General features: G+C 32.8%; 1 protein-coding gene across 3 annotated transcripts; it reads right to left on the bottom strand.

Moving 5' to 3' along the window:
- Positions 1–6,393: 6,393 nt before the first annotated feature.
- Positions 6,394–20,118, bottom strand: LOC126701602 (DNA mismatch repair protein MSH2). Of its 3 annotated transcripts, XM_050399816.1 has the most exons (13): positions 19,864–20,114; positions 19,688–19,737; positions 19,286–19,318; positions 16,235–17,308; positions 15,128–15,682; positions 14,942–15,052; positions 14,734–14,823; positions 14,560–14,631; positions 14,126–14,236; positions 11,882–12,008; positions 9,722–9,924; positions 8,123–8,275; positions 6,394–7,054 (listed from the first exon to the last, which is right to left on the bottom strand). In XM_050399816.1, exons 1-13 carry the CDS (start codon positions 19,910–19,912, stop codon positions 6,854–6,856), a joined length of 2,829 nt encoding a protein of 942 aa, XP_050255773.1. In that variant the 5' UTR covers positions 19,913–20,114; the 3' UTR covers positions 6,394–6,853. The 3 variants fall into 3 exon arrangements, with proteins under 3 accessions (XP_050255773.1, XP_050255774.1, XP_050255775.1); XM_050399817.1 differs by lacking the exon at positions 14,560–14,631 and having other exon boundaries at positions 19,864–20,115; XM_050399818.1 differs by lacking the exons at positions 6,394–7,054; positions 8,123–8,275 and having other exon boundaries at positions 9,756–9,924; positions 11,878–12,008; positions 19,864–20,118.
- Positions 20,119–21,171: the final 1,053 nt, after the last annotated feature.

Consider the following 21,171-nt stretch of genomic DNA (forward strand, 5'->3'; position numbering starts at 1 on the left):
TATCTTTATTATAAACTAGCTTGTAGTTCTATGCATATGTATGGAAACACTTAAAAATATACAATAAGATGCATAACATAATTTCTATATATATATAATTTAAATACTATTGATAGTCATTTTTATATTTTGTTAACTATTTACCAAATTTTGTAAAGATATTATTAGGTATAAAATGTAAATTGTCTATTTAAAAAAAAAAATGTGAAGCACTTTTTTTAAAATAGATTCATTTATTCTAGACTCTTTGGTTTTTGTATTTAATAACTCACTTGATGAATATTTATGATGATGTAGTCCCACATTTGATTCTAAAATTAAGAAATAAAACTCTTTAAGAATAAATAATTTAGGACACATAGCGCAAAATTGGAACTCTAATTTGAAATTATAATTTGAGTTTCTCTCAGTTTCATCTATTATTATATATATAGATTTATATTATATGCGTGTAAGTGTCTGTTTAACACTAATCATGCGCATTTTTTTTTTTTGTTATAATGTTAATTGTGTGAATGTGTGCGTGTATAGTATAAATATAATATAACTTTATATAATTTAATAATTAAGAAATATAGAGGATTTGTTAAATATGTGTATATTATTATCATATTATTATAACTTTTTGTTATAAAGTTGGTAATTCAAGAAGAAAAAAAAAGGTAAAGTTAGTGATTGTTTAAGCATTTGATTGGTTAAGCAAATATTTAATGTATTGTTTATGTATAAATGAGTGTGAATGTGTGGGTAAATAATTAAGAAAATGACAAATAGATAATGAAAACTACGCAAAAATATAAATGTTATAATGGTCACACCTACTTACATTGACAATAACTAATGACAAGTTATTAATTGATAATGAACTATTATGTAACGATTTCAAAATAAGAAAATTCGTAAAGAAAATTGTAAAACTTCATGTATTTGCACGTGTTTTGTTTTGTTTTTGTTGATAACTCGATAACAGAGTATTTTGTTTATGAGAATATTCCATGGTGCAAAGTCTAATATACCCTCAACTAAATTAAAAAAATACTGAAAACCGAAAATAACCCAGTCTAGAATTTGAGTAAACTTAACCCAGGGTTAATATAAACCGAATAAACTAATCTAGTATAAAACAACACTTGTTTAGACTTTAAACTAGTTGCCATAAAAATTATCGTGTTAGTTTACCTGGGTTTAATTTACTCGGATTGTGTTAACCTAGGTTAGGTTAAGTTTGCTTGGATTTGAGATTGGGTTATATTTTTGCATTTTTGTATTTAGTTGGGTGTATTTTGGACTTTTCCTCATGGAATATTCCCAAAAATAAAATATTATGTTAAATTTAAGTGAGGGATAACAAAATTGGAGGGTATTTGCTCAATTTTAAAATATAGAAGAGGAGATTGATTGGTTTCAAAAATAGAGAGGAAGTTGTGGACTACTCCAAATATAAAAGGAGGAATGTATTTTTTTCCCCAACAAAATATTATAAGGTTAATCAAAAGTCAAATATCTTCAATTAAAAAAAGAAGAAGACATTTTAATGAAATCGAATATTGAATAGATAATAGAATATTTCCAAAAATAAAATATTGTGTTAAATTTAATTGAGGGATAACAAAATCGGGGGGTATTTGCTCATTTTTAAAATATAGAAGAAGAGATTGATTGGTTTCAAAGATAGGAAGGAAGCTATGAACTACTCCAAACATAAAAGGATGAATGTACTTTTTCCTTGACAAAAAATATTATAAAGTAAATTAAAAGTCAAATATCTTCAATTAAAAAAAGAATAAATTTTTTTGATGAAATAAAATATTAAATAGATAATAGAATATAAACATCATATACTATATAATAAAAGATGGGTTTATAAACAGTGGTTGCGCCAAGTGACTTCACCAAATTGTAGAAATTTTGTTAGATCTTCAAATTTTAAGAAAAAATATATATAATTTTTCTTCTACTATAATTTATTAGTTGATCAAAATCTTGATTTGATTACAATCCAAATTCTTCATTTAATCCTTAATTTTTACGTGTAGTGTTAAAATAAAATTAGATTAACATTATTATTTTTATTTGTTAGGATATTTCTTAAATTAAGGGATAGTATTTAACATACAAAAATTTAATATCTAAATTTTAGAATTTTAATTCTACTCTAACTAAAAGTCTATTTTAATTTTTTTTTCTAAATTTAAATCTCATCCCACATTTTCATTGTTTTTATTTTCCTCAAGTTGCAACCTACATAAATCTCATCCCACGTTTTCATTGGTTTAATTTTCCTCAAGTTGCAACCTACATTTTTTTATTAATTATTATTATTAAATAAATAATATTTTATTAGAATATCAAGCTACAGAACTCTTGATTATGGGATAAGATTTAACAAAAATTATAATCCTACCAGATGTAATCCATATCACAAAATTATAATCATAAACATCAGTCCACTCACACCATGAAAATAGTACAAGAGTATCTGTGCATAAGAGGAATTATGGATAGACTTACAATTCTTTAAAAACATTAGGCACGAAGAGTTGGAGGCCTTCTTTCAATCAAACTTCTATATGATGTATCTAACACCTATATGATATAGGTGTCACCTTGAATGAAATAATAAACTTCAATCACAATGCTAGGTGAGTAATGAAAGCTTCAACAATGCTAATAGATGTGCAAATTTTATTTTCTTTTCAAGTTAGCTTTTTTTTTAAAGTGGTTTTTATTTTATAATGAGACATGTTTTTATATAAACTTATTGCCAAAGTCATAACTCTTAATAACATGCTTGCAATTATGAGTGATTCAATTTTTGGCTATGATCTCCAAATTTCAAGTAACATACTACAAGTATTGCAACCCTTCTCTATTTTTTTCTTATATAATTGGTATTATTTCTATACAGATATGGAAGTGGGACACTACGATGCTTTGGGTTAGAATATTTGGTGAATTTATCAATGGTTTTGCCTAAAGGATTTGGATGCTTATTGTTCATAGTTTGCTTCTTCATTTTGGTATTGAATGTGCCAATCAGGTAAATTAAGCTTGATCTCTATCTTTAATTTTCATTGTACAAAAATCACTTTGTTTTAGTTTCTAATATTTAGATTTGCATGTCTTAGTGCATTGTCATTTCTTTTTAGAAAATTAGAAAATTTAGGTAGATTTATGCTAAACATAAAGGTATGGTGTTTCATAATAACTCCTAATAGAATTAAAATTCTAATCAATAACAACCGGAATTATTTATTATTCCCCCCTCTTTTTTATCCACGTGTCATGTTGATTAGGTTTTGTACATATAATAATTTCATGTAGTTTGAAATACTCTCTATGGCTTAACTTTCAAATTTGTTTATCAGACGATATTGCTATTTTGAGATCTTCATTCTTCTTCTTTTTTAGGTATTTTAGTTTATTTCATGCAATTCATGCTGTATGAATTAAGCCGCATGGGAGTAATATATGTATATATATATATATATTACATATGATTTAGTTCCAAATCATTTTTTTATTCATTTTGCTCATCATTTATTTTATTAATACTTATAAATATTTAATTTTGCAAAAAGATTCGTAAAGGGTTCTATGAAGCCAAACATGCGGAGCATAAAGCCAAACATGTTGAGTCATGAAGTTTCTAAAAAAAAAAGTTTTGAAATCATAAATGGTGTTTGTATAAATTGACTCAATTATATTTATAAATTAATGTGGTTTTATTCGTATGGTTCATTAATTATAATTTATTTACATATAATTTTTTAATTAAGTCGTGCATTGTACAAGCATAATACTAGTTTAATTATAAATTATAAACAAACAAAAAAAAAGATTCCGAACCTAGGAAAGGAAACCCATGATGACAAGAAAGAGGATCAAGACGTTTATGTCCTTTGGGCAAATAAAAGGAATTTTTTTTTTTTTACCAATTTGGTCATTTTGGAATTGATGTGTCCTTTTGTTAGGCTGTTAATTCTATTTATTTCCGAAGATAGCCAGGTGAAGTTTTTTTTTTTTTTTTTTTTTTTTGCAATGACTAGTAAGTAGTAACTAGTAAGTAACGAGGATAATTCCACTCACAAGACAACCACTTCTTGGATAAGGAAAGTTCGGTAACAGTCCTTAAAATGAAGTTGTTCAGCAATGTCCAATGATGTTGCCCCACGTATAACTTGTCTTTTCTCATTCTTCCTTTTGTTATAATTCACTGACTCGCAATGGGTGGCCCCCTTGTGGGATTAGAATAACAGGCTGTCTGATGATAAGCATTGTATACAGGGGTGCAAAGTAACGGCAAACTTAGTCTTGTGCAAAGTGTAACAATTATTATATTTTATAGCGTAAAATGTTGATTTGAAAAATTTAGGGTTTAAAGTATAATCTGGGGTATAGCTTGTGATGGTAAAATATAATTTTCCCCCAATGTATTACATAAATTTTCTAAATTAACGTATTATTGTCATTAGAGGTGTTTGCGGTGTAGTGCGGTACGGTTTTTGACTATTTTTAGCACTGTACTTTGCGGTGTGATTTAGTCAAAATCATAATTGCACCGTACCTCATTTTTGTGGTCACATATGTGATACAGTGTGGTACGGTACAGTTAAAAGTTTAGCCAAAACTATAACCGAATTGCACCTCATTTTTGCGATTGCATATGCGGTGCAGTGTACAAGATACAATTTGATCGGTTTGAAACCAGTATATTTTTCAAATTTTGGGTTTTTCCTGCCTAGTCCAAAACTGATTTTTCCTTTTGTCTTGGACCAAGTTTTAAATTATTGAGCTAGTTTTTCTTTATTTTTGATTGGTTTTCTTAATCAACACTTGCTAGGATTATTAAACATTTTTTTTTTTTTTTGGAAAACTAGGGTTACTAAACTATTAATAATATATTTAATATTAAAAAAATAAATATATTAATATATAGAAAGAGTGCGGTGCGGTGCGGTGCGATTTGTGTGGTTTTCTTATTATAAAATCACAAACTACACTGCACCATGAGGTGCGATACATTGTTATATGCAATACGGTTATGCCATTTTAATGTGCAATTTTAGTGTAGTTCTTGCAGTTTGATGAACACCCCTAATTATCATCCATCACCAAAAATAATTTAAAATTTTATAAGCATCTTGTAATAAAATATATGCTAACTTTAGGAGTGTCGGTGGAATATAGATGGACAGTGTATGAGACAAAAGAGAAGCATGTCAAATGGTTTGAACCTTAAAACATCCAAGAGATGGACAGTTGGACCTTTTCTAGTCAAGCTGGCAGTTCATGCAGTTGAAACACGTGTTACAGAAAAGTACTCTTGGAATAAAACCCAGAAATATAAAATAAAGTAAATCTAGTATTATTTTGTTTGAGAACTTTAAAAAAATTTAAAAATAATAATCTAGTATTATAATCAATAATGTACCATTATCCTGTTTGCTTTTTCTTTGACATAGATATCCATATCTACCGAGCAAAATGTTTCATCGCTATTGGATTCTGCTTTCGTACCTCAATTTACATCTACCAGACAATTCAATATCTAAAATAGCGTTTTTGACAGGGACCTCCTTTACTCAATAATAAATATTAAAATTAATCCATTTAAAGAAGAGGAACTATTTTGATACATTGGGGCAAAAGTTAAAAGAACTAAGTGTGTTTAATATCGTTAAAAACTGAAAATATTGTAGTAAAATAATTTTTAAATAAGTAAATAGTACCATAAAACTCATTTTTAATGAAAAAATTACTAAATAAAATATTTACGGATCCCATAACAATGCACAGAACCCACTGAAAAAGCATAATCTACTCTTTTCAAGAAAAAAAAGAAGAAGAAAAAGAGCATGAAACGCTGGATATGAAACGCAGACTCAATATCCAAATGGGTACTAAATGTGCAATTAAACCTTCAAACGAGCTTGGAAAAGCAAAAATTGCGAAGTAACTATTCAAGTAGCAATGCTTCCTCTAACTCAATAGTAGGTCTTGTTAATTTCCATTCATGTGAGGAGAGAATTGCTTATAGAGCATTGAATGCTTTTTCAAAAAGCCAATCTAAATGTTTAACACCTTCCCACTCTTGCATCATAACCCAAAACCAAGAAGCTTGGCTAAGACAATAAAATGAAGTTAAATTTGATACTTAAACCATAAAACTAAAACCAAGTGACGACTCCCTTATTTTGAGACACCCTCTTCGTGAAAATTTTGGGACACTCACAATACTCTAAAAGAGTCCCTGCATCTAAAATATTTAGATTTCACGACCTTGATCCACTCTGTCTAGAATAGCAAGAAGATTCCAACCCAGTTTTGAGAGCAAAGCTTAAGCTTTATTACGAGCTAATGTTAAAAAGAAGCCATAAACACAAAAGGATCTATCGAATTGTACTTAAAATTTTCCCTCTATAGAATGCTCAATTTTGCCTACTGCATAAAAAGTAACAAAGCAAAGCAAACCAGGGGCATAAGAAGCCAGGCAGATATACATATCTGATTGTTTTCTTGTAGACTTGGCAAAACTACATCCGTGGCTTCAAAAGTTTCAAGCACCAACCCCCAGAGCAAAATGGAAGGGGGGAAAAACCCAAATAATTAAATTAAAAAAAATAAAAATAAAAAAATAAAAAAAAAAAGAAGAAGAAGAAGAAGAGGAAAGAAAACACAGCCAGGCTCAGTAACACCATTTCCTGAGTGCCTGCATTTTCATTTCAGATTTCCCTGCTGCAAGAGGAGTGGGGGGGGGGGGGGGTAACCAAAAATTAAATGGAAGGCATCATATTTACAGCAACGAGCTATACACATTCCAAAACACAAGCTACCTCCACTCTAAGGCCGTCTAGAAGAATTGCTGGAGCCAGCTACAGTTTACTGCATCCTTCTGTAACTCATCCTTCAAGTTGTTTACTTGTTGCAGAGCCTGTTTCAAGTCCATTTTGTCTAACGGCAAATCAGAAAACTCCTTCAGAAACTGGTGAGCCCGGGCAGCACCTCTAGACATGTCATCCTGATCACACTCTCTCTTTCGCTTGGATCCTACCTGTGGATCATAATAACATAATCAGAAAGGGAAGTGGAAGAGAGAGTTCCAACCTAGTAACATGCTTTACAATAACATGGCATCATTTACTTTTTTTGGTACATGTTCTGGATATTGTTAGCTCTTTTATTTTTTTTGGTTATTATTATTATTATTTTTATAGATATAACAGACATCATAAATGGCTATGCTAACCAAATTGAATCTTTTGGTTTCAGCTAACAATGTAGTATCAAAAGAGCAAAAGAAGATAGAAACATGTAGCTTGTCAGATTGTGTAGCACCACATGTTACTGTTCTTTTTTGAGCAATTTTTATGTGTTATTCGTTTGAGCTGGCTTCCAAATTCAGAAAACCATGCTTTACATGGTGTACATACTTTCCCCACAACTCAACTTACAATGCCTATACGCTCCTGAATCATTCTTTTTATTACTACTAATCAATTTTGACAAGCAACCTATATATCTAACAGAACAAGAAATTTTCTTTTGAGGCTACATCTATTACATTGAAAATGTAATAGGAATATCACATTTATAATCTCAGTTTACCAAACCAAAATTTCTTATAAAAAAGTTGACTAATTTAATAACAGCTGTCATTGCATTTATATATATCCTAGAGTTCCTAAAACACCATTATTTTTTAACATAACTGAAATGGTGACTAGTTTTCGTATCATAATTGTCCCTCCAATGTGCATTATCAAAAGCAACCAAACTTGACAAAATATCTCTCCAAGACTGGTTTAATAGGACACAGTCTCTTGTGTTAGCAGGACACTAAGTCTTTATATTCTTTGTGCAGTAAGTGTATCGTGATAAGTGCACCACCTAAGTGGTATGGTACTTGGATTCAGAAAATAGAATGGCATGTAAAACTTCTATAATTGCAACTTTAGAGCATATAATCAATAAATCATCTAATGTAGCATGGCCTGGATTATACTCATAATTGTAATGCATTTATAGTTCATCATTTCATGATCAAGAACCAGGGTTGAAAACAACCCAATTTGAAAGATTATTGCCTTGCCAAACACTGAAAGATTAAAACAGATTGCACCTCTTTTTGGGCGTCATTCGTAATGGTTGCAGTAGGTGAGAAATCTTCCAATTCAGCGGCCTTTTCTCTAGCAAGGGTAACCACGCTTTCAGGAAAGTTTGCAAATTCTGCTACATGAATACCAAAACTTTGATCGCAAGCCCCTGGCTCGACCTGGAGTATATGATCAAATATGAAGTCAGAAGTGCATACAATTTTTCTCAAAAATATACAAACACTAACGTTCTAAGCAAGTTGGATAGAAGCAAACATCTTAGAGTAATTAGGAAAACAATGGAATTATAAGTCTTCAATCTTCTTAAAAAGTGTAACAATTTCTTTACACATTTCTGCAAAATCTGTGGACAGTCTTCTCCATGAAACCAAACAACTACTTTATACTGATATTTTAGACCTTATGATGTAAAGTGTAAATATGCAAAGCACATTAAAAAATTGAGATTGGAAATGCCAGATAATAGTGGGAAAAGATTAAGCAAAAATAGCTTGAAGCGAGATATAATGAGTATTGACTTTTCAACAGAAAATATCTGAAGTGAATTTAAGAATATCTTTGACAATCATTGTTCCGCATATTTTGTCCTCCTCGCCAATTCAATGCTAACCCACCAGATCACTACACACTTAACAGTCTTATAAAATAAAAGACAGGTGGCAAATTTTATATTCTTTTTAAGGTGATTGTAAAATTCATAGGGGTAACTCATGGCTACCATCACTAACTAGAAATTTGGTCATAGCTTAAATTGCAATACAGAAAAAGGCAAAAGAACTATTTTTTATCTTTCTTTTTAATGAATTTGTCCAGTTGAACTGCATAATAGAAGCATAAAACTAAACTCTGTAGAAAGTTTTGCAAGGGCACTGATCAGTTGACTTTTAGAAACAAAATACAGGAACCTGGATTAATTGATAGACAAGTATTGGCAATGATAGTTGTATGATACATTCATTAGAAACCCAGTCATTAACAGTTCCTTTCTGAAGCAGGAGCATAACCAGAAACTACTTAAATATTTTATTTTGGATTTTCATTGAATAATTTTAGATTTTAAGGTTTTTATTTATTTAGTTTGAGTTATGATGGGGATGGAATTTCATATCCTTAGATAAGGATTTGTTTAGTATTTGGATTAGTTTGGATTAGTATTTGAGTTCGATTAGGATTTGTTTTAGGATGTTTATCTTTTTCTTGAGATTCCTGGAAGCTCTAGATGATTTATTTTGTAATCAAACTATTATACGATTATTAATATTATTCAGTGATTATTCATGCAAAGTTTGCATTGCGTTTGATGTTGAATTCAAACAACCTTAGGTGGTGAAGCCTAAGGTTTACTGTGGGATTAATCTAGGTGGGAAGCCTAGGTTGTCCTGCATCACTTTCAGCACACAATTCTTCATTAAATTAGAAACTCTCTTTCCCTGACTTCCTTATTTTCTTGGTTTTTGGAAGCCACCTACTTGCTACTTATCAATCCAAAAAAATTAGCACATTAAAGGTTAAAGAGAAGTAAGCCGACCAACTATGGTTGGATTCGTGATGACACTGGAAAATAGTACTGTAAATAACCAAATATTTTTGGAGCATGCATCTACCTTATACAGCATAGTCAACTTGCGACTTGCTGAGTCAATGTGTGCGCTAACATGATAGTTTGCCACACCAACAGTTTGCTTCTCATGGGGCTCATGATTAGGAGTTTCACGAGCTAATGCAGTCAGTTCATGAAAGTGGGTTGCAAACAATGCAGGTGCTTTGATCACCTCAACAAGGTGCTCACAGATGGCCCAAGCTAGACCTGAACACCAAAGGATGACTTGATAAGACATTAATTGAGCCCATAAATGAAGCACGATTAAAATAAAAGCAATTTATGGTTAATTATACAATCAATCAATAAATTATAAATTAATCATTCCATTACTAAAATCCATACTATCAAAGGAACCAAGAACTCGGAATTGAAGTAATATTGTTATTATTGAACATAACTTCAACTAATATGAACAGATAACACAGACCAACATGCAAAAAAGTTCTATGTGACTTAAAATTAATATTCAACCCACACATCAAATATTAAATTTTAAAAGGTCTGATTCATAGTTCTCAGGACTAACATCTCCCAAAGCTCATGTAAAGCAGTAATCCATTAGTGCTTCAAAATGTGCATGACTACCACTGTACCACATGTTCATGCATCTCAGTAATCCATGGTTAGTTTGGCCTGTTCATGCATCTCAGTTTGTATGACTACCATTGTACCACATGTTCCACGATGTGATATTCAGTGTTTCAATAATACACATGAATTAGTCGGTCAGACATTATATGATATTTACTAGGGTGAGGTTGGTGCAACCATGGCTTTGGCCATGATTTAATAAAATCTAGAAAACATCAATCCAAGGTACTCAACTCTGATAAAACTAAGAAATTTACTCTCTTGCCCTAGCCCAAGGCAGGTAAAGCTAGGTTAAATTGATTTTTGTAAAATCATGCTTGGGTGCCAGTGTTTGGGCCATTGTAAAATTTGCAGGGTATCTACAGAGCTAGGCTGATAGTTTGGGTTCAATTCGCTTATCACCAACAATGAACACTTGGCCCAAATCAACTGAGACTTACGCCACCTACATCAGGTTGGCTACATGTATATGTATTGTGCCAAAAGTGGCTTGACCATAGAAAAAAATTATGTATAGTGCCATCAATTTATCTGCTTTTTTGATTTTGCAGTCTATATTTTTCTGTTTTTGGATAAGTGAAGATAATTTGCAGTCAATATGCAGCAATCAAAACAATATATATACATAAAAGCAGAGAATTCATGTGAGAAAGCATGAAATTCTGCCAAGTGGCGCATTCTACGCAAAGAGAATTGAAATATTTTCAAGTGCCACGTTAGAGATAGGAACAAATTAAATATTGACTTTTTGTTTCATTTCGTTCAATGTTTCAAGACTTTTCTAATTAAAAAATAAATATTCTTTGTATTTTTTGGTTCAATGTATGAAGACTTTTCATCCTTCACACATACACACAAAACTCTTTGCATTTTAATTCAGAATTTTCACCTCTTGCACTTCTACCCCTTTATATATACCTACCCATAGCCCTTCATGCCATCCTATGTTAAATACACATAGACAAAAAATGATGCCATTTACCTTTAATTTTTCGACGACACCTACCTAGCTCTAACATTGTTGTTTCATCTAATTCTCACCCATATGAGTTGGCTACAACTAAGGGGGGCTTGCATTTTATATTTGAGTGACAATGCTGTGGATTTGTGGGTTTTGAAAAATATGTGATTGATTGTGTGTGATTGGGATGTGTATTTTGTTGTAGAATTAAAGAGAAAGAGAAAGACACATTCCATATCAACTTTAATTTATTCTATAAATTTCCTCCAAAGTTTTATTTTTATTTTTATTTCTCATTACTTCAATTGAATAATTATAATGGATATGTGTGTGAAATTTATAATTGTTGTTTTTTATGATGAACTCATTACAAATAAAGTTCTGTTATAATTATGCTACAATACATATACAACATTATCCGTGCATCGTAACTTACTAGTTTTTAAATAATGCATGAAGCTAAAAGAGAAGTATAAGCCGACTATTCAATCTTATTTTGAATGTTCTCACAACTATAAATTATAATATGAGAGAGAGAGAGAGAGAGAGAGAGAGAGAGAGAGATGATCAAGTGGGAAGCTATTCTAAAGGTTCTATAATGATACCAACCAAATCCGTCATAAGTTGATGTCCCGCGCCCCAACTCATCAATAATTATCAGTGACCTATCTGTAGCTCCCTTCAATATGGATGCCGTTTCAAGCATTTCTTGCATAAAGGTAGAAACTCCACGTAACTAAAAAGAAAAATAACACAATTTAACTTCGACAACAAGGAAATAAAAAATTATCTTCTTCTGCCATGAAAGAAATCAGTTCAGAAATTGTATAACAGATGTGTAGCATGGAAAACACAAGATGCTCATTACTGGTGAATTAGTGTAGGAATGTAAAATGTCTAAAAAATAATTGTATCATATAACCTGAAAAACTTCTCCCCTAATATCTAAATGCTTAGAAATGTATCATGCAATAAACTGATAACATCAGAGTTACTGCTCTAAACATACAAACATATTGGCCAAACCAGCCTATCCTCCTAAAATAAGTTTGGATCAACCTATGCGTCAAATAAATCAAATTTACATAGCCTCATTTCATAAATTTAGTGGGGTGTGTTTGGGATAGGCACATAAACCACATTTATTTAAATCCAAGAAAGCTTTCATTTCATGCAACGTTAAAATAAATTAATATTTCTGATAAACATATTTTGAAATTGTTTTAATGTTGTCAGTATTTTGAAAATTTTATAAAATAACTAAGTAGTGGATACTTTTATAAACAACCAAGGAGGGGACTAACTGGTATTAGTCCCCTATTAAAGGCTTCAAATTAATGTCTTCAATTCATTATAAAATAGAAAAATCTTGCATATGGATGACCCCACCCCAAACAGTTAGCAGCTTTTTTAAAAATCTTTTGATCAACACAATTTTATATATATAATTCCTAGATTGGACACGCTGTTGTTGTCACTTAATAGTGAATCAAGTCCCTATTTAACTGATTTTGCTATTAAAGCAGCACCTAATTATACGAGTATGAATGTTAAAACTAAATCATGAATTTAGCTCCTTTTGAACTTTCTATATGCTTTAATTATTTTTTCTTTTGTCCTTTTAGGTGGTAGTGTTATAAACAGCACTGTAAAGTCAATAAAAGACATCTGAAATACATTATTCTATAAAATTAGCAGAATTCGTTACATTTAATCTAAAACCCTATGCAGATTGTGTCAAGTGTTAAAATTTAAGAGTAAAAGAGGAAATGTAAAAATTTGTTTGTCCAGGCCCTTCCATGCATGACTCAGAGGCTTGGCTGACTAGTTTGTGTGTGCAAAGTTATTCAGTGTTTCCAAAGTTGTAGCTGATATGGGGAGCACAAAGACAAGTTTATTTTAAATTTTTTAAAAGGTATTTTTTTTACTATTAGTCCTTTGCATTTTATTTTTATTCTTATAAGTTAATTAGGTTATTACTCCTACATCCCAAATTGTTAGTCTTCAATTCCATTTTGGGATATCCCAAAATAAAGTCCTCTTTGAAAAGTCAAAAAAGTAATTTCCTAACACACCCTTTAGGCCTTTATTTAAAAAGTCAATACCCCCTCTTTCATTAAAATTTAAATCAACGAGGTTAGTTTTGGAAACTTGTATCTTTTTGTGTAAAAGACAATCCATTAAATGATGTTCTCTTAAAGAGTTGGATTTTCTAAACAGGCCTAATATGGGACGGAGGGAGTAGTATTTAATTTCCAAGATTCAAGGGTATTATTATAATTCGATAATGGAATTTTCCAAGTCTATTAGAATTAGGGTTTACTTTTGATAGTCTATAAAAGCACACCATTGTACTCCTATAGAGACAAGTTTATGATAAACAAAATTTCGCCTGGAACTTTTTCTAATGGCACGGTGCTGATTCCTACATTTTCTAAGTTCTAACCCAATTGGTGCTGATTCTAAGGAACCCTATGTGCTAATTCCTAGGTTATTTTTATTTTTCTGTTCTTCAATTTTCATGTTTCATCAAGTTTTGGTATTGTCCTGCATCAGTACCAGTGCTGCTGCCTCATTTATCTGAATTCAGCACAAAGCCCTACGACTGATGAAAAATAATATAGAAACAAAAGAATGATAGAAAGCTTTAAAAAGTACTCCATTTTATGTGTTTCATTAGTGAAACCTACACCAGCAAAAATTATGTAGTGGTAGATAAAACTCTTAAGAAATAAGAACTGCGTAGCAGATCAGTAGTAAAAAATAGCATGAAATATGATCCTAGTGGAATCAATTTAATATATACTAAGGTCAATCTTCAGGAGTCAAATGAGAAATTGTTGCTGAACTCACTTGGCAGTCACCAGCACCCACACGAGCAAAAATGCAGTCACGTACAGAAATGCTAGCTTTGTCACATGGAACAAAAGAACCAACTTGTGCCATCAGAATATTCACACCGACCTGCAAGCACATTATATATAGACATATAATCAAACCCATACAAATCTTAACTAGTAATTGCAGAGTTCGCCGGATTCCCATACAATGAGAAAGTACAACAGGTGTCAGTAACTAGAATAGATAGTGAAGTTTACTGTGTTCAAATCACAAAATTAGATGCAACAAGGTGACCAGTTCCTAAATTGGTGTTCATTCCAACAAATCAAAAGAATGAAATACATAAATAGTATCTTGTAGTTACATGTACAGGAGCAACACATGGCAGTTATTTACTCTCTAGCATCTAATAGTGAAGAAGCATGTAATTGAATAATCAATCAAACCTGTCGAATAAATGTGGATTTTCCACCCATGTTAGGCCCGGTAATGATCTGGAACCAACTTTTCCCCCTGACCTGATTTGCAAGGAAACCCCCCCCCCCAAAAAAAAACCATTCCATTTCAACTTTCAAGAGTGGAGAAAAAACAATTTTATAGAGTAGCTTATAAATACTCACAAGTTTACAATCATTTGGGATAAAATTAACCCAGTCTTGAGCCTCCACACAAGGGTGTCTACTCCCTTCTAATATAATATCTCCCTCATCCTATCATAGCCAATTTGACAATAATTTTACAGTAAGTGAACTTTTCTAAAAGAGAATAAAAAAAAAATCATTACTAATCAGAGAAACCAAAAGCAGCAAATAACTAGTGTCTAATTACCGCTGGAGTGATGTCTGGTCTTGTGTAGGGAGTGGGACAACTAGAAGCCAAATCAGCAAAACTAAGTAAGACATCCAACTCGGAAAGCAACCCAGCTAAAGACCCAAACACCTGTAGAGCAAAACCTTCTTCAATCTAGAAAAAAGAGCTGGGAATAAGAAACAAGAAATAACTAAGTTTAACTACCTCACAGAATGTTGCTGCAGTTTGAACTACTCGGTTAACCAGCTCTTTTTGACAGTTCTTATACTCCTCAAGTATCTTTTGATATTGGTCACCTAATTTTTTAAGCTTTGTATTGGTAAACTTAACTCCATCCTTTCGAGTTTCAAGGACAATAAATTGAGTGGTGAGCTTTTTCCTTATTTTTGGCTCCTCCTTCTTTGTAATTCTAAAAACATGTCCAAACTGCGTGCCCTTATCTAACTTTAAGGCCTTATCTACAGGCAGATCAAGATCATTAGCAGTTTGTTTATGCAAATTATGTATTTGGCGCTCCAATGACTCTTGTTCATCTTTCAGTGCAGACAGTGCAGGATCATAACTAGAAGAAATCATGTATTCCCCATTCTCAAGTTGATCAAGGTCGACAGAAGTTTCTACAAGACCAATGAACTTATTCAGGTGATCATCATCAGTCCAGAACTCAAGCGGATCCAAATACCTGTCCTTGATCAGTGAGGAAAACTGTCCATCATAATTATCCAGGGCACTTTTAATGTAGGGAAGTCTTATACTTGACTGCATCCAGAAGATGTGAGGCAAATTATAAAGAGGAACTTTAAATTGCAAGATATCTACTTGTAACATAAACATGTAACTGACTTATCAAATAAGAAAACATAAACATGACTGATTTTAAAGAAAAGCGTGTAAGCTGCATCTAATACCACTTCAAGAAGCCATCATGGTAAGCTTAATGCCAATAATATGCAAAACAAATCACTTCATAATATGCAACCCATTGAACAAAGGAAAACACATCCAGATCACCAAAATTACTTCCCTAAAGACCAATTACCACTACAATTTCAACATAGGCTGAATTTCCATTGCTACAGATCCCATATATCATTCTTAACAAAAGAAATTAATAGATTAAAGAAAAAAGTGCCAGTTGACATTATTAGTCAGCAACCAACTAATGGGTTGTTGGTGAACAATATCTTGTCAGTTCAAAAGGAGGGAAAAAGAATAGTTTTTGCTTGCTGCTGGAAAAATTAGCTATACCAACCCAACAACACCAGGACACTACTAAACCCTACCAAATAATGACGATAAACTGGAATTTACCTGGTAAAGTTTTACAATATGCTGCAAACCAACTCTTTTCTTCTCAAGATTGTGCATCAGTCGCTCAATATCTGATATTCTTTTCAGGTGCTGCCTCAGATCTTGGCGAAGAGCAGTATCCTCCACAAATGCTTGTACCAAATCCAGCCTGGAGTTAATTTCCTTTACATCCAGTAAAGGCTGCTTTAGCCACATGTGCAATAATCGTTTTCCCATTCCAGCAGTACAAGTTCTATTCATGAGACCAAACAAACTGAAATTTTTGTTTGCATCTGTTTTGCTTTCCATGACATTCAGTGCCCTCATTGCAGTAGAATCTAGCCTCATGTAACTGTCAAGATTGTACCGACAGATGGTATAATTTCCATAATTGCTCTCATCTGCTAGTAATTCAGCATAAGACAGTAATGCCCCCAAAGCACCAGGTGCAAATTCAAAGGCAGAAACTAAGTCACGAACAGGCTCTTTAGAGCCTTTGACAAGCCTACCAAGATCCTCAACTAAGTCCCTTGTTTTGAACTCAGTTTTCTTCCTCTCAGTTAACATCACTCCACATCTAGTCAAAGCATCATGTAAGTTCCTACTTTCCTTGGATTTGCCACTCTCAATAGGCAGAAGGCATTCCTTACAACCAAGAGCAACCAAAGTTGACTCCGTATTTGTAAAGTGGCTATCATCAAGAAATTCGGCCAACCCAAGTACTCTCTTTGTTAAATCAATGTAACTTAACCCTATAGTGCACCCATTTTCACGGAAGTAGGGTGATAGTGCGACAACAACAGGGGAATCCTGCATCTCATTGTTGGCAAACAAAACATCTTCAAAACTGCCAAGATTTCCAGGAGTTCCACTTTTCACCAGTCTCCAGTTTGAACCACTGCCCTCATAGAGCTCAAGAGTGTGGTCTGTTCTCTCCAGGAGAAGATCACGGGCAATTGTTTCAAACATGCTTTTGCTAACACTTACACTTGAAAGGGAATCGGATCCGCTGCCCAATTGTCGTAAAGCAGTAGTAGTGTGATAGTAGGTCTTTGCAATAAAAGTTGCATTTTCACCATGAGCAGTATAATAGTCCTGAATGATTTACACAAACATGTATAAAATAGGCAACCAAATAATGCATATAACAATAAAAATTTGAGAAGTTATAGAGAAATTCTAGACAGAAGAGTAATCCCCATAATAAAGCAACCAAAGATTTTTTTTTTTTTTTTTTTGATAAGTAATAAGAATATATTAAAAAGAAGAGGGATATCACCTGAGTATACAGGAAGTATACATCAAGGACAAATACAAATCAAGTGCCAAAAGTACAAAAGTCCATGAAACCATGGACTGAAGAAAAAGAACGAAAACCAAACACTGTAAGCCAATCCAGAAGAGTCCTAAGGAAAAAGAGATTAAGATCTGCAACTGATCTCTCTAAGTTCTCAAAATGCCGGTTATTCCTCTCCCTCCAAATGCACCACATCAAACAATGGGGCACAGTCATCCAAATAGCCGAATTCCGATGCCTGGGGACTTTCCTTGCCAACAAGCCAACAGATCCACCACTGTTTTCGGCATGACCCAATGAATGCCAAATAAAGTAAACACCATAGACCATAAATCAAAAACAATAGGGCAATTTCTTCTGCTTTTTTTTTTTTTTTCCCGCTTTCCTTATGCATAAAGCCCTTCTTTGATTTTTCTAATGAAATTATTTACTAATAAAAAAAAAGTGACCATATGGAGCAGGCACTGTACTAATTATGTTGAACTTAATAAGAATTAAATTTACAAACACTAATAAATGAGAATGTAAGAACAATAAGAAGAGAGAGAGAGAGCAGAATTTCCAAATGTTCGGTACATATGACCAGGTAATCCAAAAAAATGCCTACTTATAAGCCTCAAAATACTGCCGAGAACATGGTTGAAATACTATTTCACTACAAATGAGAAGCTAGACATCATGCAGCAGAGCAACATTTAGACATGCCCCCCACCCCCTGGATGTGGATATTCATAGACAACACAGTGCAAAGTAAGCCATAAACACCCAAATATGTCAAGCAATGATGTACATCTCTTTGAGGAAGGAAACGTTCATAACCACTAGTAGATACATCAAGAATGCTTCCACGGACCAATATATAGTATATTTTAAACTTCCAAAGGGTGTTATTGAACTAACTTGATCATGGCATCAATGGTTTGTAGCCTACTAGGAATAATGGTGCTCAATCCATTATGATTACAAGACCTATGAGGTAAACAGTGGAACCTCTTTTGCTGCATTTCCCTGCACCTTCAGACCTGTGGTCTATTGTATTTTCTTTATTTGGTGTATTCTGGGTTATGCTGGAAACGGTGGCTCAATGCAGTTGTTGGCAAGGAAGGATCCAAAGTAAAAGGGGTGTAAAAGCTTGGAAGATTGTTCCCCTGTGTGTTTTGTGGACTACATGTGAGAAAGGAACAATGGGACATTTGATGAAGTTTAATGTCCTACTCACATTATTAAGCAGTCTTTGTTAAGGCTCCTACTCACATTATTAAGCAGTCTTTGTTAAGGCTCTTGTTTGATTGAATAATTGCATTAGCCAACATCCAAGTTGTATCCTTTGTAGCTTTTAAAGATCTTTTGAACTTCACTGTGTAATTATTTGAGTCCATTTGGTAAACGGCCTGTGAATTCCAACTCTTCCTTTGTTCTAATAAACTACTTTATTCATTAAAATAAAATAAAAAAATCAAGGATGTGACTTTTTTACAATCTATGGCAAGCCCTACAAACAATAACAAGCCACAAAAAACAATATAAAATAAATAGGAAAAAAAATAAAAAATAAAAAATAAAAAACTAGACTGGTAACCTTTACAAACACTAACGACATCAAACAAGTTGCAGCTATAACATAGTTGAGACATTTTGAATCTTCAATTTAGGTCCATCCAAATTATGAGAGGCAAAAGGACATAACCAATATGACAACATTAAAAGGTAACAAGCACAGTAAGGCAGAAAACATTGCGAAAACAAGACAAAAAGAAGTTCAGATTTGAACTGACCCTGCGATCAAAGAACCGTACAGCCCTTGGGTCCTGCAATAGAATTATTAAAACAGGTAGAATAAGTACAGTTCCTTAGGATTATTAAACAACATTTACACCTACCCTCTTTTTGGTTACCCCAAAAAAAAAAAAAAAAAAAAGGTTTATATAGCCAAGCAAATAAGTAACTACCACTAATCTTCAATAACCCATTTCTTTTTTCTTTTCTTTTTTCATTTTCTAAATGCCTAAGCAACCAAAGAGAGCCAAAGCCCCAGAATCTGTAAAATTTTCACTTTATCTGAGTTGAGCTTTCCTATTCATTTAAATAAATAAAACCCCCAAAATTAATTTCCTTCTCTTTTGGCCTCTTTTTCCCGGCAACCAAACAGAATACTAGGGGTTAATAGAGACACTTACATTGGGTAGCTTCTTGAAGAATGAGAGGAACCCTTGAGCTTGCTTAGCATCTACCAACACAACACCACAATACAAAAATCAATCGCCAAAAAATTACCAAAAAAAAAAAAAAAAAAACCCCAAAATAGAAATGATAGAGCAAAAAGCTAGGGTTTCTCTATTGTCTTAAATTTTACCGAGTTTGAGCTCAGGAAGCTTGCTCTGCTCCTCAAAATTCCCTTCCATTACTGTTTGTCTTATAGAGAAATGGCTTTTGGAGCCTCTGCAATAATTAAAGAGTTAGTGTTGCTGTTAATATATATACATGTTATATATTAGGGTTCTTGAGAATCGAGAGATGGCGGGAAAGGAATTTGGCGGGGAATATTTTGGGGGCGCGTGTGCTACACGCTCCACGAGCTGTGTGTGGCTTGGTTACACCGAGCGTGCGTGCGTGTGCACAATCAAAATTAGGGGGAAAAGCTTCGGAGTTAGTTGGGTTTAAGGGCTGGGCCACTTAAAAGTGCCCCAACTCGGTCCATTCTGTACTTTAAATTGGGCTACGCTGAGCTATCTACTCTACATACTTTTTGTTTTTGTTTTTTCGTTTTTTGTTTTTGAGAAGAAATTCATTCAAATCAAAGAGGCCGAACTAGATAATCAATATTTGATGGTACATCTTTCATTTAGATAGTTAGATCGGGTGACAAAATTTCCCTTTCTAGCCATAGAATGAGTTACTACTTTCCTTTCTAGCTAGAGTATTACAAAGTGCTTGGAGGTCTAGGAGGGAAAGGGTTCGAACTACGGGATTAGTAGCGTGTTGTAATTATTTCTCAAAAAAAAAAAAAAAAAAAAAAAGCTAGAGTATTACGTTCTGAATTAAAGGACCATCCAAAGTAAAAGATGGTTACTTTTTGGATTGAGAGATTTTATGAAGATTTGCTAGAAATAATTGCTACATACGGTGTGCAACAAACATTCAACCAACTGTTGTTGACAAATTTTGGGGGTAAAAAGATTTTTTCCTTTATCTTCGGGGTAATTAATAATTTCCCTATAAACTTTGAAATTAAGTGATTTCCCCTCCTAGAGCAAGCCCTTAGAGCATTCACAATGAGGTTGCTAAAATGACTAAATACTCATTTTAGCAACTCAAACACTAAAACACACTCTTTAGCAATGTTGTCATTTTAACTCACTGCTTTAATATTTTGCTTCATTTCTACAATGGGCTGCTAGAGAGATAGCAGCTCATTGTAGCAAGTTGCTATAATTTTTTATTAATTTCTTTATTTCTCTCTCTTCTCCATGTCTCTTTTCTCTCTCACTTCTCCTCTGTCAGGTCTCACTTCTCCTCTCTCTCTCTCTCTCTCTCTTAGTAACACATCATGCTGAGCCAATCCTCCGATCTTAGGCCTCATCAGAGCTGCGATGTAGTCCGGCAAGGTCATGAGGACGAGTTCGCCATGATAGGCCAAGAATGTATTGACCCCCTGTAATGA

Source organism: Quercus robur, chromosome 10, assembly GCF_932294415.1.
Source record: "Quercus robur chromosome 10, dhQueRobu3.1, whole genome shotgun sequence".
In the NCBI taxonomy this organism is placed as follows: domain Eukaryota; kingdom Viridiplantae; phylum Streptophyta; class Magnoliopsida; order Fagales; family Fagaceae; genus Quercus; species Quercus robur.

Bases quoted from the DNA above. Each gene is read 5' to 3' on its own strand.
- LOC126701602 (XM_050399816.1), bottom strand. From the start codon at position 19,912: ATGGAAGGGAATTTTGAGGAGCAGAGCAAGCTTCCTGAGCTCAAACTC. The intron at 19,738-19,863 runs GTAAAATTTAAG...TTGTGTTGGTAG, and splicing joins GCTTCCTGAGCTCAAACTCG to ATGCTAAGCAAGCTCAAGGG. The intron at 14,237-14,559 runs GTTTGATTGATT...ATGTGCTTGCAG, and splicing joins AATCCACATTTATTCGACAG to GTCGGTGTGAATATTCTGAT.